This window comes from Pseudophryne corroboree, chromosome 5 (genome assembly GCF_028390025.1).
Source record: "Pseudophryne corroboree isolate aPseCor3 chromosome 5, aPseCor3.hap2, whole genome shotgun sequence".
Taxonomy (NCBI): domain Eukaryota; kingdom Metazoa; phylum Chordata; class Amphibia; order Anura; family Myobatrachidae; genus Pseudophryne; species Pseudophryne corroboree.
In genome coordinates, this window is record NC_086448.1 from 599,651,493 (window position 1) to 599,676,661 (window position 25,169).

The following is a 25,169-nucleotide window of genomic DNA, read 5'->3' on the forward strand; positions in this document are numbered from 1 at the left end:
AGGGCACGGCATAAAAGTGACCCCCGGCTGTGGCATTATCTGTCCAGCTAGTGGAGCCCGATGCTGGTGTGAAAAATACGGGGGACCCCTGCTCGTTTTGTCCCCCGTATTTTCCGTATTTTTTGCACCAGCACCAGGCGCAGAGCCCGGTGCTGGTTTTAAAAATACGGGGGATCCCTGCCCAATTTTTTCCCCGCATTTTTAGAACCAGGACCAGCTCGAAGAGCCCGAGGCTGGTTATGCTTTGGAGGGGGGACCCCACGCCATTTTTTTTAAGGATTTTACCGTTCCAGCAATAAAAAAAATTTTTCAAAAAATAATATTTTAAAAAATATATAAATAATATTTGTGCCTCCCAAAAAAAAAAAAAAAAGTACCTAATCCCTTCTAATATAAATAGATATGCTATTCCTAAAAAAAAAAAAACACCAAAAAAAACATGTTTAAAATTTTTTTTATTGTTTTCACCCTCCAAAGTGTGGCGGATTGAAAATGACGAATTTGCTGTCTAAAAGCACTGCTGTCGAATTTCCAAACTTGAATTGAATATGCTTTTGTCGAATTGCAGCACTTGTATCATTGCAGAAAAGTCGAATTTGCAAAAATTCGAATTTCAAAAAGTCGAATTTTGAAAGTCCGTTTTTTGGTCGGAAAGCACTGAATTGCATTGGCAAATTTTTTTTTTGGGCGAAAATGACCCGAAATTCGACCGCAATTGCATATACCCCTCTAATTCTGCCCTTGCACTATGCTATTCTCTCACAAGACACACATTTTCTTAATCTGCTGTCATTGACCTCTCACATTACATCTGCACTTCCAATCGTTACTTAAACACACATGAATTTTCATTACATGGTTGTACCTTGTACAATAACTTCTCATTTGTCAATTTTTGCTACTTGTCTGTGTACATCCATCTATACACTAGAACTGTAAACCAGTGTTATCCCTCACTAAACTGCACAGGGAAACTCTTCAAACCGTTAATAGCAGGCCTACACCAACCACAACTAAAGTTCTACAAATCTTGCATCATTCCACCCAGTGCTGCATGGCATAGAATATGTTTTTACTAGTACATTTGCCAGACGCCCACTGACTAGGAGCACATGCCACACTTCACAAAGCTATGCACATAGCTGAATCTCATCACGGCAATTCTGCAATCTAGGTCCAAAACGCAAAAAATCTTCATAAAACAAAGTATACTTGAGACCATTTATTAACCGTGCTTATTTTCCATGTGGTCACGCAATGCTGCCACTATACTTCCATAATGCCAACTAACAGATACTGGCATGCCTTTCTGGCAGGAAACTCACAAAGCATGCCCAGCTATTGTACTCTGGGTACAGGAAAAACGATCAGTGATTAGTGCGTCCATAATACATTACACAAAGGAAGTTAATGTCCCTTCTTTTCACCAGATGGTTATCAGTACAGTATATTTGGCTGTTACCACCATGGCAAAAGAATTAAGGTAAGCAAGCTCTCTGTTTTCATTTTGCTAGTTTGGTTGAAAGTCATGTCACAAATACTGTATGATCATACCGTATGCCTATTCTCAATGAGCTGGTAAGTAATGGCCGTGCTGAGACTGGGTAAAGTTCAGTGACATACCTTTGTAGAGTCTGCCGTCACAAATTCAGCATCAAAAACATACTCATGGCGATTTCGATGTTTCATATCAGAGTAGCGTTGCTCACACTGCTGGACAGAGACTTGCGCAATATCTGTGAAAATGAAGAAATAGAAAATACACAATAAATCTTAGCACCGACGACAGCTGTATGCATCCAACTAGAAGTCATAGCCGTTTTTAGTAGCAAAAGAGCAGAAGCTCTTAGTACAGCAACTGCTGCTTAGTGCAAAGTAGTGCGAGAACCCATCCTTACATACAGTAATTATTAGTCTCTGAACAAACACAGATCTTTTCAACCACAATACTTGTATGAAAATCCGAGAGTCCTTTTAATAAGAGGGTGGAATATATTCATGGAAAAAAGCATCAAGCAATTGTCCAGAGTAATTACATTTATGCACCGTGTTCAGAGTAGCATGTAACAAAATGACTAATCTGTGCCTACGTGTTCCAATGATTAATTCACAACAAAAAAAGAACTTTGTAAACTTGCAATGTAGAACCACAAGTATTTAGTCACCAAATGTATATATACACGCTTTAACCACTTGCCTGGCATGGTCGCATCAAAAGCAACATTTACTATACCTTTCATTGTGTCCCATTGTAGCATGTTAATGGTTTGCCCCAAAAAATAATAGCAATAGTCGGAGCAGAGGAAATAATGCTTTTATATCGGCAGCGGGTCTAAAATGGCTGCAGATACATATCAGACAATAACAGTTTCCCTGCACAAGCCAGAGGGCTTACAGGAGGACAGTGTCACAAGTGTGTAACGACTGTCTATAATTCATCCTACCAAGAAGGGACGCTCCTTGGCCTGTTGTCTGGAGACGTACTTCTATATCCACGTGACCTCTACATAACGGAAATACACATTTTACAGCATACATAGAAAAATAAGATTTTACTTACCGGTAAACCTATTTCTCGTAGTCCGTAGTGGATGCTGGGGACTCCGTAAGGACCATGGGAATAGACGGGCTCCGCAGGAGACATGGGCACTTTATGAAAGAATTTAGGATCTGGTGTGCTCTGGCTCCTCCCTCTATGTCCCTCCTCCAGACCTCAGATAGAGAAACTGTGCCCGGAAGAGCTGACAGTACAAGGAAAGGATTTTGGAATCATATCAGCCACACCAATCACACCGTATAACTTGTGATAAACTTACCCAGTTAACAGTATGGACAACAGAGCATCAGATCAACCCTGATGCAACTATAACATAACCCTTATTTAAGCAATAAGTATATACAAGCATTGCAGAAGAAGTCCGCACTTGGGACGGGCGCCCAGCATCCACTACGGACTACGAGAAATAGATTTACCGGTAAGTAAAATCTTATTTTCTCTAACGTCCTAGTGGATTGCTGGGGACTCCGTAAGGACCATGGGGAATATTCCAAAGCTCCCAAACGGGCGGGAGAGTGCGGATGACTCTGCAGCAGCGATTGAGCAAACACAAGGTCCTCCTCAGCCAGGGTATCAAACTTGTAGAACTTTGCAAAAGTGTTTGAACCTGACCAAGTAGCCGCTCGGCAAAGCTGTAATGCCGAGACCCCTCGGGCAGCCGCCCAAGAAGAGCCCACGTTCCTAGTGGAATGGGCCTTAACTGATTTTGGCAGCGGCAATCCAGCCGCAGAATGAGCCTGCTGAATCGTATTACAGATCCAGCGAGCAAGAGTCTGCTTTGAAGCAGGAGCCCCAAGCTTGTTGTAAGCATACAGGATAAACAAAGATTCTGTTTTCCTGACCCTAGCCGTTCTGGCTACATAAACCTTCAAAGCCCTGACCACATCCAGTAATTCGGAATCCTCCAAGTCAGTAGTAGCCACAGGCACCACAATAGGTTGGTTCATATGAAAGGATGAAACCACTTTTGGCAGAAATTGTGGGCGGGTCCGCAATTCTGCTCTATCCGCATAGAAAACCAGATAAGGGCTTTTATGTGACAAAGCCGCCAATTCGGACACCCGCCTAGCCGAAGCCAAGGCTAGTAGCATGACCACCTTCCACATGAGATATTTCAATTCCACCGACTTGAGTGGTTCAAACCAGTGTGATTTCAGGAAACTCAACACCACGTTAAGATCCCAAGGTGCCACTGGAGGCACAAAAGGGGGCTGAATATGCAGCACTCCCTTTACAAACGTCTGAACTTCAGGCAGAGAAGCCAGTTCTTTTTGAAAGAAAATGGATAGGGCCGAAATCTGAACCTTAATGGAACCCAATTTTAGGCCCAAAGTCACTCTCGACTGTAGGAAGTGAAGGAAACGGCCCAGCTGGAATTCCTCCGAAGGGGCATTCCTGGCCTCACACCAAGCAACATATTTTCGCCATATACGGTGATAATGTTGAGCCGTCACGTCCTTCCTAGCCTTTATCAGCGTAGGAATGACCTCATCCGGAATGCCTTTTTCTGCTAGGATCCGGCGTTCAACGGCCATGCCGTCAAACGCAGCCGCGGTAAGTCTTGGAACAGACAGGGCCCCTGTTGCAACAAGTCCTGTCTTAGAGGCAGAGGCCACGGGTCCTCTGTGAGCATTTCTTGCAGATCTGGATACCAAGTCCTTCTTGGCCAATCCGGAACAATGAGTATTGTTCTCACTCCTCTTTTTCTTATGATTCTCAGCACCTTGGGTATGAGAGGAAGAGGAGGAAATACATAGACCGACTGGAACACCCACGGCGTCACCAGTGCGTCCACAGCTATCGCATGAGGGTCTCTTGACCTGGCGCAATACTTCTGTAGCTTTTTGTTGAGGCAGGATGCCATCATGTCCACCTGTGGCAGTTCCCACCGACTTGCAACCTGCGTGAAGACTTCTTGATGAAGTCCCCATTCTCCCGGGTGGAGGTCGTGCCTGCTGAGGAAGTCTGCTTCCCAGTTGTCCACTCCCGGAATGAACACTGCTGACAGTGCGCTTACGTGATTCTCCGCCCAGCGAAGAATTCTGGTGGCTTCTACCATCGCCACCCTGCTCCTTGTGCCGCCTTGGTGGTTTACATGAGCCACTGCGGTGATGATGTCTGACTGAATCAGAACCGGTTGGTCGCGAAGTAGGGACTCCGCTTGGCGTAGGACGTTGTATATGGCCCTTAGTTCCAGGATGTTGATGTGGAGGCAAGTCTCCTGACTTGACCACAGACCTTGGAAATTTCTTCCCTGTGTGACTGCCCCCCACCCTCGGAGGCTTGCATCCGTGGTCACCAGGACCCAGTCCTGAAAGCCGAATCTGCGGCCCTCGATGAGGTGAGCACTCTGCAGCCACCACAGGAGAGAGACCCTGGCCATGGGGGATAGGGTGATTAACCGATGCATCTGAAGATGTGATCCGGACCATTTGTCCAGTAGATCCCATTGAAAGGTCCTTGCATGGAACCTGCCGAAGGGAATGGCCTCGTATGATGCCACCATCTTTCCCAGGACCCGCGTGCAGTGATGCACAGACACCTGTTTTGGTTTCAATAGTTCTCTGACCAGTGTCATGAGTTCCTGAGCCTTCTCCATCGGGAGATAATCCCTCTTCTGGTCTGTGTCCAGAATCATGCCCAGGAAAGGCAGACGAGTCGTCGGAATCAACTGCGACTTTGGAATATTTAGAATCCAGCCGTGTTGTCGTAACACTTCCAGAGAGCGTGCTACGCTGATCAGCAACTGCTCTCTTGACCTCGTCTTTATGAGGAGATCGTCCAAGTATGGGATAATTGTGACCCCTTGCTTCCGCAGGAGTACCATCATCTCCGCCATTACCTTGGTAAATATTCTCTGTGCCGTGGAGAGACCAAACGGCAACGTCTGAAATTGGTAATGACAATCCTGTACCACAAATCTGAGGTACGCCTGATGAGGTGGATAAATGGGGACATGAAGGTATGCATCCTTTATGTCCAGAGACACCATAAAATCCCCCCCTTCCAGGCTTGCGATGACCGCTCTGAGCGACTCCATCTTGAACTTGAACCTTTTCAGGTATATGTTCAGGGATTTTAAATTCAATATGGGTCTGACCGAACCGTCCGGTTTCGGTACCACAAACATGGTCGAATAATAACCCTTTCCTTGTTGAAGGAGGGGAACCTTGACCACCACCTGATACAATTTGTGAATTGCAGTTAACACTATTTCCCTCTAAGGGGGAAGCTGGCAGGGCCGATTTGAGGTATCGGTGAGGGGGCATCTCTTCGAATTCCAGCTTGTATCCCTGAGACACAATCTCTATTGCCCAGAGATCCAACTGGGAGTGAACCCACTTGTGCCTGAAATTTCGGAGACGCGCCCCCACCGGGCCCGGCTCCGCCAGTGGAGCCCCAGCGTCATGCGGTGGATTTAGTGGAAGCCGGGCAGGACTTCTGCTCCTGGGAACTAGCTGCGTTGTGCAGCTTCCTTCCTCTGCCCCTGCCTCTGGCAAGAAAGGACGCACCTCGGACTTTCTTGCCTTTTTGTGATCGAAAGGACTGCATTTGGTAATACGGTGCTTTCTTAGGTTGTGAGGAAACATATGGCAAAAAATTTGACTTTCCAGCAGTAGCTGTGGAGACCAGGTCCGAGAGACCCTCCCCAAACAATTCCTCACCCTTGTAAGGTAAAACCTCCATGTGCCTTTTTGAGTCGGCATCACCTGTCCATTGCCGAGTCCACAGGACCCTTCTGGCAGAAATCGACATAGCATTTATTCTAGAGCCCAGTAGGCTAATGTCTCTTTAAGCATCTCTAATATATAGGACAGCGTCTTTTATATGCCCCAGGGTCATGAATATAGTATCCTTGTCTAAGGTATCCAGTTCCTCAGATAAGGTATCCGTCCATGCTGCTACAGCACTACACACCCAGGCCGACGCAATTGCCGGCCTTAGTAAGGTACCTGAATGTGTATAAATGGACTTCAGGGTACCCTCTTGCTTTCTATCCGCAGCATCTTTTAGGGTGGCCGTATCCTGTGACGGCAGGGCTACCCTCTTGGATAAGCGTGTTAAAGTTTTGTACACCCTAGGGGAGGATTCCCAGCGTAACCTGTCCGTTGGCGGGAAAGGATACGCCATAAGCATCCGTTTGAAAATCTGCAGTTTTTTATCTGGAGATTCCCAAGCCTTTTCACATAACTCATTTAGCTCGTGTGAAGGGGGGAAGGTCACCACCTGCCTTTTTTCCCCATACATATGAACCCTCTTGTCTGGGACTGGGGTTTCCTCTGTGATGTGCAACACATCCTTAATTGCTATAATCATATAACGGATGGTTTCTAGCCAATTTAGGCTATAACTTTGCACCATCGTAATAGACACTGGAGTCAGAATCCATGTCGGTATCTGTGTCAACAATTTGGGATAGTGGGCGCTTCTGAGACCCTGACGGCCTCTGCGACATAGGATCAGGCACGGGCTGAGACCCTGACTGTCCTAAGGTTTCAGCTTTATCCAACCTTTTATGCAAGGAATTAACATTATCATTTAAAACCTTCCACATATCCATCCAATCAGGTGTCGGCGCCGTCGGCGGAGACACCACATTCATTTGCTCCCGCTCTGTTTCCACATAGCCTTCCTCGTCAAACATGTCGACACACGCATACCGACACACCACACACACAGGGAATGCTCTATTTGAAGACCGTTCCCCCACAAGGCCCTTTGGAGAGACAGAGAGAGAGTATGCCAGCACACACCCCAGCGCTATATAACCCAGGAATAACACAGTAACTTAATGTTAACCCAGTAGCCGCTGTTATATTGATTTTTGCGCCAAATTATGTGCCCCCCCCTCTCTTTTTACCCTCTTCTACCGTGTATCTGCAGGGGAGAGCCTGGGGAGCTTCCTCTCAGCGGAGCTGTGGAGAAAAAATGGCGCTGGTGAGTGCTGAGGAAGAAGCCCCGACCCTCAGCGGCGGGCTTCTGTCCCGCTTTAATATACAATTATTTGGCGGGGGCTCATACATATATACAGTGCCCAACTGTATATATGCAAACTTTTGCCAAAGAGGTCCTAAATTGCTGCCCAGGGTGCCCCCCCCTGCGCCCTGCACCCTACAGTGACCGGAGTATGTGGGTATGTGTGGGAGCAATGGCGCACAGCTGCTCAGTGAAGACTGGAGTCTTCTGCCGCCGATTTCGAAGTCTTCTTGCTTCTTTCACCCGGCTTCTGTCTTCCGGCTCTGCGAGGGGGACGGCGGCGCGGCTCTGGGATCGGACGACGAGGGTGAGATCCTGTGTACGATCCCTCTGGAGCTAATGGTGTCCAGTAGCCTAAGAAGCAGGACCTATCTGCAGAGAGTAGGGCTGCTTCTCTCCCCTCAGTCCCTCGATGCAGGGAGTCTGTTGCCAGCAGAGCTCCCTGAAAATAAAAAAACCTAACAAAATACTTTCTTACAGCAAGCTCAGGAGAGCTCACTGAACAGCACCCAGCTCGTCCGGGCACAGATTCAAACTGAGGTCTGGAGGAGGGACATAGAGGGAGGAGCCAGAGCACACCAGATCCTAAATTCTTTCTTAAAGTGCCCATGTCTCCTGCGGATCCCGTCTATTCCCATGGTCCTTACGGAGTCCCCAGCATCCACTAGGACATTAGAGAAAGTACCTTATCAATTCACAAAGAACTACTAGTGTTTATTGTGGACGAGCAGAGGTCACCAGATAGAGATCACACACAGAAGCAGCTCTGTGAACAGGAATTAGTGATCTCTACACAATGCTTGGTGGGAGTAAGAGCAGCAACATGGGGCAAGCAATGTTTTATCAGTGTAAAGGGGGTATCAATGACAGACAGGAAGCATTAGGAGACCAGATTTAGTTAAAATACAACGGAACGGTTAGTTGAGAAAGCAAATAAACCACTAGGCAGAGTAGAAATCATTAAAATGTGAAGAAATTGTAGTTGAAAGAAACATGCTTAATTGGCAGAGTGCTGTAAGTGCAAAAACGAACCACTAGATGGCAGTTGGAACTAGGGAACGTTCATTACTTAACCTTAACAAATAAGACAAAATAGGCTGGATACACACAAAAAATAAGAATTTACTCACCGGTAATTCTATTTCTCGTAGTCCGTAGTGGATGCTGGGAACTCCGTAAGGACCATGGGGAATAGACGGGCTCCGCAGGAGACTGGGCACTCCAAAGAAAAGATTAGGTACTATCTGGTGTGCACTGGCTCCTCCCTCTATGCCCCTCCTCCAGACCTCAGTTAGGGAAACTGTGCCCGGAAGAGCTGACATTACAAGGAAAGGATTTTTGGAATCCAGGGTAAGACTCATACCAGCCACACCAATCACACCGTACAACTTGTGATAACCTTACCCAGTTAACAGTATGAACAACAACTGAGCCTCACTCAACGGATGACTCATAACAATAACCCTTATTTAAGCAATAACTATATACACGTATTGCAGAAAGTCCGCACTTGGGACGGGCGCCCAGCATCCACTACGGACTACGAGAAATAGAATTACCGGTGAGTAAATTCTTATTCTCTGACGTCCTAGTGGATGCTGGGAACTCCGTAAGGACCATGGGGAATAGACGGGCTCCGCAGGAGACTGGGCACTCCAAAGAAAAGATTAGGTACTATCTGGTGTGCTCCTCCCTCTATGCCCCTCCTCCAGACCTCAGTTAGAATCTGTGCCCGGCCAGAGCTGAGACAAAATAGGCTGGATACACACAAAAACAAATAATAAGGAAGGTATCCAATTACGACCATGGGTAATTGCTTTGCTGGGGGCTATCCAATTAGCCACAATGCCGGCGTCACTATCCTATGATGCAGGCACTTATTAGGTATTATGCTTCATGCGCGCAGGCAGACAGTAGCTAGGATGATAGTGGAGAAACAATGCAATAAGCATCATCACCTAATAGCAAACTGGTCTGCATGGGAGAGTCCGAGCATGAACAATATAAAATAGCACTCCTTTTGGATTCTATCATTGTTATCTAGACTGTCCATAGCATATGTAACGGTCCAAAAATGCATTTACAGGTTATATCTGAAAGTCTACAGTACACGCACCGCTTCAGAAAGGGTTATACCACACATTATACTGTACTTCCAGATCTAAAAGGGCATACCTGTACACACAAGTTTCTGTATTCTGCCTTTCTTCCACTTTAGTAAATCTCCACCTTTTCCACAGCCCAGATCCAGCACCGCAATGTTTCTCTGTTTCTTCTTTTGTACTTTTTCTAAAAACTCACCTGCAAAAAAACAAAAACATTTTATATAGCTCGTTCCATAATGGTCAGAAAATCAACAGCATAAATTGTCCTTCTCCCCTAGCGACACCACACAGCACAATAAATTGGCAACGGCCATCTAAATAGTGTATGCTGTAATTCATTAAAATGGAAATTTGAAAATATAGTACAAACTTGCACACCACAGAATCACTGAACTTCACACCTCTTTGAAACAGTTTACTAAACTGCAAAAATAGGATTTTTGGGACGGTTTCATTTCATTTCTTTCTCAGGAGTCCATCTGAGGGACAGTTCTTGACCATGGGGTATAGTGAGGGTTGATGAGCTGGCATTTATTTAGTCAACTTTTTTCTAATATATAAGCTCCTCCCCTTCAACACCTTCCTCGGTTTGAATGTAAGTAGCTCTGAGGAGAGGTTGAAGAAAATAAAAAGACAGAAATCACTTCCTTCTAACACACAACCAAAATAAGGGGGGGGGGGGGATCGATGAGTCTCCCAGATGGACTTTGAAAAATAGATTTAACAGTAATTGCCAACAATTTTATTTTCTCCATCTGGGGGACCTGGGCAGAGATTCATGAAATCCATAAAATGTGGCGAATGTATGAATAGAGAACCATGAAGCTGCTATGCCGAACACAGAGTCCATCTAGCTACAGTTTCACAATCCAAACCCACAGATATGAACGTTATGGTAAGAACTTACCGTTGATAACGTGATTTCTCTTATGTCCACAGGTATCCACAGGATAACATTGGGATATTGTCGAGCGACAGCGAAAATGGCACCAACACGGTCACGAGCTTTCTGGCCTCCCAGGATGCATTGGGGCCTCCACTATATAGTCCCGCCCACTGACCCAGTCAGATCAGTTCTTTCCACAGCGATTTTAGGCAGGAACATTAGGTAGAGACCTGTACAGGCGATAAGAACACACATGCACACCCTTCCATACAAGAAGGAAGAGGTTTAGTGATTGTCTAGATCCTCAAATCAGATGCGTCAGGGTGGGATCCCTGTGGACATAAGAGAAATCACGTTATCAACGGTAAGTTCTTACCATAACGTTCATTTCTCTGGCTGGGTCCACAGGATTATCCACAGGATAACATTGGGATTCCCAAAGCCATTTTAGTGGTGGGGACGCTCCTGATTGCACAGGAGGACCTTTCGCCCGAAGTCTGCGTCATGAGAGGCAAAAGTATCCAAGGCATAATGTCTGATGAATGTGTTTATGGAAGACCATGTGGCTGCCCTACATATCTGTTCTGCTGATGCACCCTGTTGTGCTGCCCAAGAAGGACCTACCTTACGTGTAGAGTGTGCAGAGACATTAGCCGGAATAGGGAGATCTGCATGAGAATAAGCTTCAGATATTACCATTCGGAGCCATCTCGCCAGCGTCTGTTTACTAGCAGGCCATCCTCTTCTATGGAATCCGTAGAGGATGAAGAGAGAATCTGTTTTCCTGATGGCACTAGTACGATCTATGTAGATTTTTAAAGCCCGGACCACGTCCAGCGACGCTTCTCCCGCAGATAGTCCCAATACCTGAAAAGCAGGGACTACAATCTCTTCATTCAGGTGAAATTTTGATACCACCTTTGGAAGATAGCTAGATCTCGTTCTGAGAACTGCTCTGTCTGGAAAAAAAAAAAAACTTAGGAAAGGAGGCTTACATGATAATGCTCCAAAATCTGAGAATCTTCTGGCTGACGCCATTGCCAGTAAAAAAAAGTACTTTAACCGTTAACCACTTAAGATCCGCTCTCTCAAGTGGTTCAAACAAAGGGCCCTGGAGAAATTTAAGAACTAAATTCAAATCCCAGGGAACTGCAGGAGGAACAAATGGAGGTTGAATATGTACTACTCCTTGGAAAAACGTACTTACATCCTGTAGGTCAGCAATCTTCTGCTGAAACCATACCGTCAATGCTGAGACTTGCACCCTCAAGGAAGCAACCTTCAACCCTTTATCCAATCCTGCCTGCAGGAAATCCAAAATTCTAGCTACTTTAAAGGATCTCGGATTGTAATTTTTCCAGAACACCAATGAATATAGGCTTGCCATATTCTATGATACACACGGGCCGAAGAAGGCTTTCTTGCTCTAAGCATGGTTTGGATTACTTGCTTTGAAAATCCTTTAGCCTCTAAGATAGAGGTTTCAACAGCCACGCCGTCAAAGACAGGCGATCCAGATGACTGTGACAACAAGGACCCTGCATTAACAGATCTGGACGTTGAGGGAGCAGTATCGGTGCTTCCACGGACATTCTCAACAGATCTGTGTACCAATGCCTTCTTGGCCAAGCTGGAGCTATTAGAATGATTGCTCCTTTTGCCTGTTTTATCTTTCTCACTACTCTGGGTAACAGAGATATCGGAGGGAACAGATATGCCAGCTGAAACCTCCATTCTACTGACAGTGCGTCTACCAGGACCGCTCCTGGGTCCCTTGTTCTTGATCCGTACCTCGGAACTTTGTTGTTTAGACGAGACGCCATAATGTCTATCTCTGGTAAACCCCATCTGTTCACCAGTGTCTGAAACACTTCTGGGTGTAGCGCCCATTCGGTTTCCTGAATGGTGTGCCGACTGAGAAAATCTGCTTCCCAATTTAGTACACCAGGGACAAATACTGCTGATAATGCTGGGAGATGGAGTTCTGCCCATTTTAGAATGGGGGTTACTTCCTCCATCAGACTTTTGCTGTGAGTTCCTCCTTGATGATTGAGGTATGCTACTGCCGTCGCATTGTCTGAGCGGATCTGGACTGGTCTTCCTTGTAGATTGTCCTTTGCCTGAACTAGAGCCAAGTAAATGGCTCTTATTTCTAACAGATTTATCAGCAGGCGACTTTCCCTTGCGGTCCATTTTCCCTGGAACCATAGGCTTCCGAGTACCGCCCCCCAGCCTTGCAGGCTGGCATCTGTCGTCAGGACTTGACACTCTTATCCAAAAGGGTCTCCCCTTGTTTAAATGGTCTGTCTGTAGCCACCACGCTAGAGACCTTTTTACATTTACTGGAATCTTTATCATCTGCTTCTTTATTGTTTGATGATTTCCGTTCCATTTGGTCAAAATGAGATGCTGCAACAGTCTGGAGTGGAATTGCGCATATTCCACCATGTCGAAGGTTGATACCATCAGACCCAACAGTCGCATTGCTGCATGGACTGACATTGTCTGGGCTTGCAACGCTTCCTGAGCAATGACCTGCACCTTGACAATTTTTTTCTCTGGTAAGAGAACTCTCTGTAGGTCTGAATCCAATATGGCTCCCAAATGAACCATCCACTGTGACGGATTCAGGGACGACTTCTCCCAATTTATGAGCCACCCGTGTCTCTGTAAACAAACTATCGTCTGTTGGAGATGGCTCAACAGTAAATCTTGCGACTGTGCTAAGATTAATAGGTAGTCTAGGTATGGGAATATTCTTATCCCCTGCTTGCGCAGACAAGCTGCCATAACCACCATGATCTTGGTAAACACCCTGGGTGCTGTAGCTAGCCCGAAGGACAGAGCTTGGAACTGGAAGTGTTCCTTGAGGATGGCAAACCTGAGGTAACACTGATGTGATAGTGCTATAGGCACATGCAGGTAAGCATCCCGTATATCCAGAGATACCATATAATCTCCCGGTTCCATAGCCAACATTATGGAGCGTAACGTCTCCATGTGGAACTTCGGGATCCATATGTAGTTGTTCATCATCTTCAGATTTAGAATTGGTAGATATGACCCATTTGGTTTCTGGATTAGAAACAGATTGAATACCCCTGTCCCTTTTGTGATGGAGGTACTGGGACAATCACACCTGACAGCAGTAATTTTTGGACTGCTTCTTGCAGGGCATTGGCCTTCGACTCTATACGAGACGGGCTGGTGCAAAAAAATCTTTGAGGAGGCTGCCTCCTGAATGGGAACCCATACCCCTGAGAAACTACCTTCTGCACCCAGGCATCTGCTGTTGACTGTTGCTATATGAGTGCAAATTGCAGGAGTCGGCCCCCAACCCTGGAATCCTCCAGGCGGAGGCCCGTCTCTTCAGGCTGAGGGTTTCTGTTCAGGTTTGGAAGCTGGCTTCTTGCTAGCCCACTGCTTCCTACCCCTGGATTTAAACTGGGGTTGTTTAGGCTCCTCTCTAGCTTTCGCTTTGCCAGCGAAATGAGCGAAATTTTAAACCCTTGGACTTAGGGTTATAGGTAGCCGGAAATCTGACCTTTTTCGATTCAGCCTCTGACTCTAGGATATCCGATAAGGGTTTTCCAAATAATATATTACCCATGAAAGGCAATGCTTCCAATTCTTTCTTGGACTCCGCATCTGCCTTCCAGGTCCGTAGCCAAACTGCTCTGCGAGCGACTACTGCCAGGGCTGAAGCTTTAGAAGCAACAGTGCCAACATCAATAGCGGCTTCTTCTAAATACTGGGCAGATTGTCTTAAACGGCAAAGACGATCCTCTTGCTCCCTAGTAGGAGAGGGGATGTCATTCTCTAGTTCCTCTATCCATTCGCCCATTGCCTTTGCTACCCAGGCCGAAGCCATAGCAGGTCTTACCACTGCACCTACAAGAGAAAAAATATTTTTCAATAGGCTCTCTACCCTTCTGTCTGTGACATCATTCAAAGAGGTAGATGACAGTGGTAAAGCAGATTTATCCACGAGTCGCAGAACATGTGCATCTACTTTTGGAGGAACTTCTCTCTTCGAACAATCTCCAGCAGGAAATGGATAATAAGAATCCCATCTCTTAGGAATCTTATACTTTTTACTGGGCGCTGCCCAAGACTCATCCATCATTTCCGTCAACTCATCTGACGCTGGAAATTCAGCCTTCACTGACTTTGTTCGTTTGAATACAGGTGCTTTTGCTTTTAACGCTGTCTTGGCTGGTTCTTCCAGAGAAAGCACAGCCTTCACTGCATTAATGAGTTCAGCTACATCATCTGAACTAAAGCTCTGCGACTGATCATCATACGGAGTTGACTATTGTTTCGGCATCATCATCCGATGTATCATCTTGTGTAGTCTGCCATACAGACGTATCTGTCTTAGTCTTACCTGCCCCTTGGTTGCTTGTAGAAGCTACTGGAACCAAACCATAGGAAGGGAGCTGCATGTATGGGTTCATAGTGTAACCTAACCCTTGAGGTGGTGCTACCGGAGCTAACCTGTCCGCTATAGAAGATAGAGTCTTTGCGAACATATTCCATGGTGGCTCTACTGGAGGCTGAACTAACTCCTGTTTTTTACTTCGCTGAAAAGCGGAACAGTTTGCACACAAACCCTCATAAGTGACCAATTGATTCATATCAATTACCCCTGACTTACAAGATAAGCATCTTAGGGCTATGGGAGTGCTTGACAAATTCTCCTCATCACTTTTGCCGCTCACAGACATTTTATCTGATATTGACTACACAATTTTGTGACTGAAAAACACCCTATAATCAGTATATAGAGGTGAAATCAATCTGACCACAGTGCACCTGATTTGAGGGTCAGAACAGGACTGACATTACACAGAAAAGTCAGCACGCATACTAGCAGTCAGTCACATGTTAAAGCATTAGACATTGTCATATGAGAATACAACCTCCATAATAACTTATACATAAGTAGGAAAATTGTACTTCTGTTTAACTGGTTCTTTTTTCAACATAACATGCAGAAAACACAGTAATATACAGGTCTCATATGCAATAGGTACTAAAAATTAACAATGCATACTAAGGAGTAGAAAGGAATTTTTAGTACTGTATACCCTGCCTCCAGAGAGCGGGATACAGGGAGACTCACCACACTTCCATATCCAAGCAAAGACGCTCGTAAGACGCTGAGTGGATTCAGACACTACTGGTGTACACTGCCGCTCTTGGTAACGGATATCGGACACGGACGCTCACCAACGGACACGGACGTTGAGCGACTCCACGTGCATGCAGACGCTAAAGGCCTGCGACTCGGTCTGGGCGGGTTTATATCCAGTGTACACAACCGCAGCATCTAAGCTGCGACCGAGTACCCTCGTGGTAGCGTCTGAGCCGGAAGCGAGGTCATTCAGTTCATGAAACGAGAGACACGCGGGAACTGGCCATGAACTCGGAGGAGGGACGGCCAGGAGAGCGTCTGAAACCCCCTGTTGACTTAAACTCCCAGGATCGCGGCCTCACTTAGTCCTGGCGCCTATGATCCCCAGAGCGTAGCGCTGTCACACCGGGATGTTCGGCGCATCAACACACGGTTTGTAGTTTCCACCAAATCAGTGTAGCGGTGTCCTGACCCCTCTAGTAAGAGGAAGTCCATAGACTCACCGTCTCCCCATGCTCCGGCCACAGCCTGGTAACGTTTGCTGGACCTGCTAGAACATCCGACACAGACGTCCGTCGAGACAGCACTGTACCGCGGAGGTAAGCGTTGTTGCGACCCGGTGGGGAGTTGTTGGAGCGACCCTTTCTAATATGCATTTAAGACGCTAAGAGAAGTCGCTCAAAAACCAAAACAGTAAGTCTATAAAAATAAATTAATGAAAACTTAAGGCTGCTTTCACAGCAGCCCTGTGACCATGCGGCTTCCTGCCGCACCAAGCAAAAAACTGATCTGACTGAGTCAGTGGGCGGGACTATATAGTGGAGGCTCCAATGCATCCTGGGAGGCCAGAAAGCTTGTGACCGTGTTGTTGCCATTTTCGCTGTCGCTCGACAATATCCCAATGTTTTCCTGTGGATAATCCTGTGGACCCAGCCAGAGAAATGCACAGCGCTGTTTAAATTCAGTTTTACAGAGTCTTCGGGATATTCTCTATTCCCGTATGGAAGGATATTAAAAAATGTCCTTTTCTCACGCCTTTATATATAGCGGTCTCATTAAATCTCTTTGAAATGCAGCAACGTCTCTCTAATCCATCTAGTTGGACAATGTATAGCCTGGACTGTCCTGTAAAGTCTGTTGGGGGCTGCTGATCCCCTGCATATATTTGCCAGCTACCACCCTCACTCTTGCTATCTCATCCCAATGATCCTGTTTTTACTTTTTGGACTGCTCATTTCTGTTGGCGACTAATCTACCCCCTCTCCATTAAACTCTTCTCGCTTGTGGATCAACCATCTGTGACTCTAGACAACACCCTGCAACAGGCTTGTATTATCTGCAAAGACAATTATTGAATGACATGCATCTTCCTGTGACTTGTAGTGTATTTAGTGCTAATAACGCTACATACTACTTAACTACAACACCTTCATCTTAGTACTGTATATTACAGTTTTGTTGGTAGGCACTTTTATTATAGAAAGGTTTACTGCTAAAATTCTTATTTTCAGTGTGTATCCAGCCTATTTTTTCCTATTTGGTAAGGTTAAATACTGAATACTCCCAAGTTCCAACTGCCATCTAGTGGTTCATTTTTGCACTTACAGCACTCTGCCAATTAAACATGTTGCTCTCAGCTACAATTCCTTCACATTTTAATGAACTAAAGAATTTCTACACTGCCTATTTGCTTTCTCTAACTAACAGTTATTGTCAAAGCCTTGCCTGACTGGACCTATAGAGGTCCGTATTTTAACTAAATCCGGTCTCATAATGCTTCCTGTCTGCCAATGAGCTGGAGGAAGCCATTGCTTAGGCCATTTTGCCCTATACTAATGTATGAAAGAAACTGGAATTGGACCAGCTCTCACTAAAATAGAATCCCTAATTAACAGTGTACGTAACAATAGCTGCTATTCCCAGCAATCTTGGGACAGGGAATACTTCCTCACAAATTCATACAAAGCAAATAATACTTCCATACTTACATGATGAGGTTGGCATTGCCAATTGCCAGCAAACACAGTATAGTTTTATTCAAATAAGGATCCCGAAGTCTCTTAGAGTCACAGTTAATACAATCTGCTGGAACTATAGTGGCAGACAAATTCCCAAACTTGACAGTGCTCTTTGTTTGTGCCCTGATAGACAGGATGTTGTTGATAATCCCTGGCGTATGCCAGACAACTGGGCCAAAAACAGAAACTTCTATGGGCCTCCTTGTGTATATACAGGTTGAGTATCCCTTATCCAAAATGCTTGGGACCAGAGGAATTTTGGATATCGGATTTTTCTGCATTTTGGAATAATTGCATACCATAACGAGATATTATGGTGATGGGACCTAAATCTAAGCACAGAATGCATTTATGTTTCATATACACCTTATACACACAGCCTGAAGGTCATTTTAGCCAATATTTTTTATAACTTTGTGCATTAAACAAAGTGTGTGTACATTCACAGAATTCATTTATGTTTCATATACACCTTATACACACAGTCTGAAGGTCATTTAATACAATATTTTTAATAACTTTGAGTATTAAACAAAGTTTGTGTACACTGAGCCATCAAAAAACAAAGGTTTCAATATCTCAGTCTCACTCAAAAAAGTCCGTATTTCGGAATATTCCGTATTTCGGAATATTTGGATATGGGATACTCAACCTGTACCATATTTGCTTTGAGACCTTCTAGGTGCAGTCACTTAAACTATTTGGTATTTTCTTATACTGTACCCTATTGTACATTCTCTACTAGTCCGTTCACCTATACTCATAAGCCCAACTATGGCAACTGATAACCACTATGGTTCTGGTATTCACATTTTATGTTTGCCCCCTATCCTTTTTCATATATTTTTACACCACCATATTATTAGCAGTCCTGCCATTTTAGTTGATCATACCGCTATGTTTCTTCTGTTGATTTAAGTTGTACATTGGTCTTATTTTCAATGTTGCTTTTCAGCATTTCTCTGTACAGTTACTGTAAATTACATGGGTAGATTAGCAATAGCAAGTTCTGGCACATATTTTTCGTTTACTTAACATGTCTGCTCATAGCGCATATACGCAGGTACTTTACATTTATTTCCGTAGTGTGACTATACAAATTATTTTTCGTTATTTCATTTTAGTAAAATAAATATATATATATATATATATATATATATATATATATATATATATATATATATATATATATATATATATATATATATATAGATATATATATAGATATATATATATCAAAGAGAAAAAAGTTTCCCCAGGGAGCTGGTGATATTCTTTGGTATGTCAAAAATATTTTCACTTGTATAATAAAATAGTCATAAGAAATAGACTTATTCATTTTTTAAAAAACACAGTAAAAATGAGCTGTTTCACAGTATGTCCAAAATGACAGTCAATGTTTCATACAGATATTGATGTTGGTAACAATTAATTTCAGTCACATATCAACATGATGATTAATCCTCCTTGAAGAAATGACAAAATCGCTGTCTTAATACAACGCGTTTCGTCCTACAGACTTCATCAGGGGTATTTTATTTATAATCAAAAATTTAAAAATTTAAATTAACCTGGCGACGGAGAATATGAATGTTACACCATGTCATGACGAGTGTCCGGTCATGTGACCGGAGTGGGTTCCTTCGCGCGGTCCGTCACCTAGCAACAGGATGCTGGGCCGACCGGAGGTGCGGTCATGTGCCGGTCACGTGACCGGGCATCAACCAATAGGAACGAATTTGCGTTCCATATACAGGAAGTGAGAGCGATTTAGCGCTCCAAACATAGGAAATCAGCTGGTGATCACGTGATCGGAAACCGGAGTACAACTACACTAATATTGTTGTTTACATAAAAAACGGACTTTGCATTTAGCAAAATAAGATGTCTTATATTTTTTTAGTCTCCAAGTCTGTCACTTTATTAGGAAACTGGATAGAATTTTAATTTATACATTGCTTATAATGTTGTAATTTCACACACCTGTTACACATGGGCTATTAGCACTGCTATATAAAGGGCATACAGTCACTGCAATTTTATCACCTTGAGAAAGCTGTGCTAAACAGCGAAACGCGTCGGTGGATTGGCTGGACTCTCATTCCTTATACCCCCATAAACGCCTAGAAGTCGGATATAGGAACTTTGCCATCAGCGAATTGAATTCCTGCAAAAATTGGGACCTGAGCAACCAAATGGACCGAGCAGCATCTTGAACCAAGCTAACCAGGTCATCTCTAACTGCAGTTGGTAATACCATCATTCGCTTATAATTGTTCCTGGACTGTGGCATTAATTTTGGGGACTAATTGGCTTATTTGAGTACCGGCCATCAGTATTCTATCCATACTAAATATATGGGACTTTTTAAACTCTATGCAGTGCTATACTATGCCCTAAATTTCAACCATATACACGGCTGTTTTTATTATCTGTTGCAAACAGTATACATGAATTTTTAATTCTTTATTAAATTGTTAGTCTACTTTATCCAGTTTCCCAGCGCTTTTTCTTGTTTACTGGTATTTTGTTGTGGGGGTCTCACTAACCCCGTTTAATTAGCTGCTACAGGAAAAGCAACTCACTACGAGCGCCAAAGGTAATAACTTAGTAATTCCAATTTTTTGCTATTTGTGGGCAACCCAACCGGTCGATGATCTGCTGGAACACCAGATGGTGGAGCCCCCACTCCCCCGGGTGGAGATCGTGACGACTCAGGAAGACCGCCTCCCAGTTGTCCACACCCGGAATGATTATTGCTGACATTGCTCTCGCATTTCTTTCCGCCCAGAGGAGTATCTTTGACACCTCTGGCATGCAGGTTCTGCTTTTTGTCCTCCTTGACGATTGATATACGCCACTGCCGTGGCGTTGTCCGACTGTACCTGGATCGCGTGATCCTTGAGCAGAGGAGAGGCCTGAAGCAGAGCATTGTAGATCGTCCGAAGTTCCAGAAGGTTGATCGGAAGGAGGGCCTCGTGGGCTGACCACCTGCCCCGGAACTGCGCCCCTTAGGTGACAGCTCCCCATCCCCTTAGACTTGCATCCGTTGTGAGGAGGGTCCAATCCTGAATCCCGAAACTCCGGCCTTCCAGGAGATTGGAGGACTGTAGCCACCACAGGAGGAAAATCCTGGCCTGAGGTGACAGCCGAATCATCCGGTGCAGGAAGTCTCCCAGAGATCCCCTCGGGGTGGGTGGGCACAGTCATGCTGAGGCCTTAGTGGACGCAGAACCAGTGGGCTGTTCCAGAGAGCTGGTGCTGGCAGGTTTTCTGGACTTCTAGGTGCCTCTAGTCGCATTGGAGGCACCACTGGCCTTAGATCGAAATCTGTGAGACCGAAAGGACTGGACAGATGGTCCCGGATAGGAGCGTCTTGCCGGCGGTGCCCCAGAGGGGAGAAACGTGGATTTCACAGCCGTAACTTTGGAAATCCAGGTATCCAATTCAACCCCAAAGAGCCATTCCCCCGAAAAGGGGAGGGATTCCACACAATGTTTGGATTCCGCATCCGCTATCCACTGACGCAACCACAAGGCCCTGCACGCCATGGCAGAAGTCCAAGCATTAATGTTCCCCATCTCGAGAGAATCACAGGGGACACGTGTAGTATCCTGAATGTGTTTTAGGAGGGTTACCATAGTAACTAAGGGCATATCCCCAGAGAGGCCCCCCCCTAAATTTGAGTGGCCTAGGAATGAATGACATGGGTCATCCAGCAACCCGCAATGACCGGCCTTTGTGATATACCGGCTGCCGTGTATATAGACTTTAGGGTAGTCGCTATCTTCCTATCCCCAGGAGCCCGGGGCAAGCAGCACCGCCTTTTTAGACAGGCGAGAGACAGATATATCTGGCACGGGGGGACATGTATATCCGGTACGGGGGGGGACATGTATATCCGGTACGGGGGGGGACATGTATATCCGGTACGGGGGGGGGACATGTATATCCGGTACGGGGGGGGACATGTATATCCGGTACGGGGGGGACATGTACATCTGGCAGGGGGGGGGGGGGGGGACACAATGTATATCTGGCACTGGGGGGGGAGACGACCATGTATATCTGGCACTGGGGGGGGAGACGACCATGTATATCTGGCACGGGGGGTGGACCATGTATATCTGGCACGGGGGGTGGACCATGTATATCTGGCACGGGGGGGACACCATGTATATCTGGCACGGGGGGGGGGGGGGACGACCATGTATATCTGGCACGGGGGGGGGGACCATGTATATCTGGCACGGGGGGGGACCATGTATATCTGGCACGGGGGGTGGGCATGTATATCTGGCACGGGGGGTGGGCATGTATATCTGGCACGGGGGGGGGGGGGACCATGTATATCTGGCACTGGGGGGGGCCATGTATATCTGGCACTGGGGGGGGACCATGTATATCTGGCACTGGGGGGGGGGGGACCATGTATATCTGGCACTGGGGGGGGGGGGGGACCATGTATATCTGGCACTGGGGGGGGGGAGACGGGGAGACACATGTATATCTGGCACTGGGGGTGGGGGCATGTATATCTGGCACTGGGGGGGGCATGTATATCTGGCACTGGGGGGGGCATGTATATCTGGCACTGGGGGGGGCATGTATATCTGGCACTGGGGGGGGCATGTATATCTGTCACTGGGGGGGGCATGTATATCTGTCACTGGGGGGGGCATGTATATCTGTCACTGGGGGGGGGGGCATGTATATCTGTCACTGGGGGGGGGCATGTATATCTGTCACTGGGGGGGGCCATGTATATCTGTCACTGGGGGGGGGCATGTATATCTGTCACTGGGGGGGGGCATGTATATCTGTCACTGGGGGGGGCGGCATGTATATCTGTCACAGGGGGGGCGGCATGTATATCTGTCACTGGGGGGGGCGGCATGTATATCTGGCACCGGGGGGGCGGCATGTATATCTGTCACTGGGGGGGGCGGCATGTATATCTAGCACCGGGGGGGGGCATGTATATCTGGCACTGGGGGGGGGGGCATGTATATTTGGCACTGGGGGGGGGGGCATGTATATTTGGCACTGGGGGGGGGGGCATGTATATTTGGCACTGGGGGGGCATGTATATCTGGCACTGGGGGGGGCATGTATATCTGGCACTGGGGGGGGGCATGTATATCTGGCACTTGGGGGAGGGGCGCACGTATATCTGGCACTGGGGGGGGGGGCATGTATATCTGGCACTGGGGGGGGACATGTATATCTGGCACTGGGGGGGGGGGACATGTATATCTGGCACTGGGGGGGGGGGGACACATGTATATCTGGCACTGGGGGGGGGGGGACGACGACGTGTATATCTGGCACTGGGGGGGGGGCATGTATATCTGGCACCGGGGGGGGGGGGGGGGGGGGGCATGTATATCTGGCACCGGGGGGGGGGGGGGGGGCATGTATATCTGGCACTGGGGGGGGGGCATGTATATCTGGCACTGGGGGGGGGGGACTGGGACATGTATATCTGGCACGGGGGGGGGGGGGGACACATGTATATCTGGCACTGGGGGGGACATGTATATCCGGTACGGGGGGGGGACATGTATATCCGGTACGGGGGGGGGGACATGTATATCCGGTACGGGGGGGACATGTAAATCTGGCAGGGGGGGGGGGGACAATGTATATCTGGCACTGGGGGGGGCGGGCATGTAGATCTGGCACTGGGGGACGGACATGTATATCTGGCACTGGGGGGGGGGACTGGGACATGTATATCTGGCACGGGGGGGGGGACACATGTATATCTGGCACTGGGGGGGGCATGTATATCTGGCACTGGGGGGGTACATGTATATCTGGCACTGGGGGGGGGGGATTTGTATATCTGGCACTGGGGGGGGGATTTGTATATCTGGCACTGGGGGACGACACATGTATATCTGGCACTGGGGGGGGGGCATGTATATCTGGCACTGGGGGGGGGGGGGAACATGTATATCTGGCACTGGGGGGGGACATGTATATCTGGCACTGGGGGGGGGACATGTATATCTGGCACTGGGGGGGGGGGGGGGGGACAGGTATATCAGGCACTGGGGGGGGGGGGGACAGGTATATCAGGCACTGGGGGGGGCATGTATATCTGGCACTGGGGGGGGGGATGACGACGACATGTATATCTGGCACTGGGGGGGGGGACATGTACAACTGGCACTGGGGGGGGGGGGGGGGCGACATGTATAACTGGCACTGGGGGGGGGCATGTACATCTGGCACTGGGGGGGACATGTACATCTGGCACTGGGGGGGACATGTACATCTGGCACGGGGGGGACATGTACATCTGGCACTGGGGGGGACATGTACATCTGGCACTGGGGGGGGACATGTACATCTGGCACTGGGGGGGGGGGGGGGGGAGACGTACATCTGGCACTGGGAGGACGGGACATGTATATCTGGCACTGGGAGGACGGGACATGTGTATCTGGCACTGGGGGAAGGGGGGGACGACCTGTATATCTGGCACTGGGGGAAGGGGGGGGGGGGGGACATGTATATCTGGCACTGGGGGGGGGGGGGGGGACATGTATATCTGGCACTGGGGGGGGGACATGTATATCTGGCACTGGGGGGGGGGGACATGTATATCTGGCACTGGGGGGGGGGGACATGTATATCTGGCACTGGGGGGGGGGGGGGGGTCATGTATATCTGGCACTGGGGGGGGAAACATGTATATCTGGCACTGGGGGGACGGGACATGTATATCTGGCACGGGGGGGGGGGGGCGCATGTATATCTGGCACGGGGGGAGGGGGGACATGTATATCTGGCACGGGGGGGGGGGTGACATGTATATCTGGCACGGGGGGGGGGGGTGACATGTATATCTGGCACGGGGGGGGGGGGGTGACATGTATATCTGGCACGGGGGGGGGGGGACATGTAAATCTGGCACTGGGGGGGGGGGGGACGGACACATGTATATCTGGCACTGGGGGGGGACATGTATATCTGGCACTGGGGGGGGGGGGAGAGACATGTATATCTGGCACTGGGGGCAGAGCTGGCACTGTGGGGACACTGCATTGGGGACATATCTGGCACTGGGGGGACGACATGTATATCTGGCACTGGGGGGGGGGGGGGGGAGACATGTATATCTGGCACTGGGGGGGGGGGGGGGGAGGACATGTATATCTGGCACTGGGGGGGGAGGACATGTATATCTGGCACTTGGGGCAGAGCTGGCACTGTAGGGACACTGCACTGGGGGCAGAGATGGCACTGGGGGGACATTGCATTGGGGACATGTATATCTGGCACTGGGGGGACATGTATATCTGGCACTGGGGGGACATATGTGTATGTGGCACTGGGGGGGGCATATGTGTATGTGGCACTGGGGGGGGGCATGTGTGTATGTGGCACTGGGGGGGGGCATGTGTGTATGTGGCACTGGGGGGGGGCATGTGTGTATGTGGCACTGGGGGGGGGGCATATGTGTATGTGGCACTGGGGG

The 25,169-nt window shown here is 47.5% G+C and overlaps 1 protein-coding gene across 1 annotated transcript in view; it reads right to left on the reverse strand.

Moving 5' to 3' along the window:
* RNMT (RNA guanine-7 methyltransferase) overlaps positions 1–25,169 on the reverse strand; it is a 182,654-nt gene that overhangs the window by 65,965 nt on the left and 91,520 nt on the right. Inside the window, exons 9-10 of the mRNA XM_063923402.1 lie at positions 9,710–9,835; positions 1,624–1,736 (exon numbers count right to left, since the gene is read on the reverse strand). Of these exons, the coding sequence (XP_063779472.1) occupies positions 1,624–1,736; positions 9,710–9,835 (239 nt within the window). The remainder of the gene's footprint in view (positions 1–1,623; positions 1,737–9,709; positions 9,836–25,169) is intronic.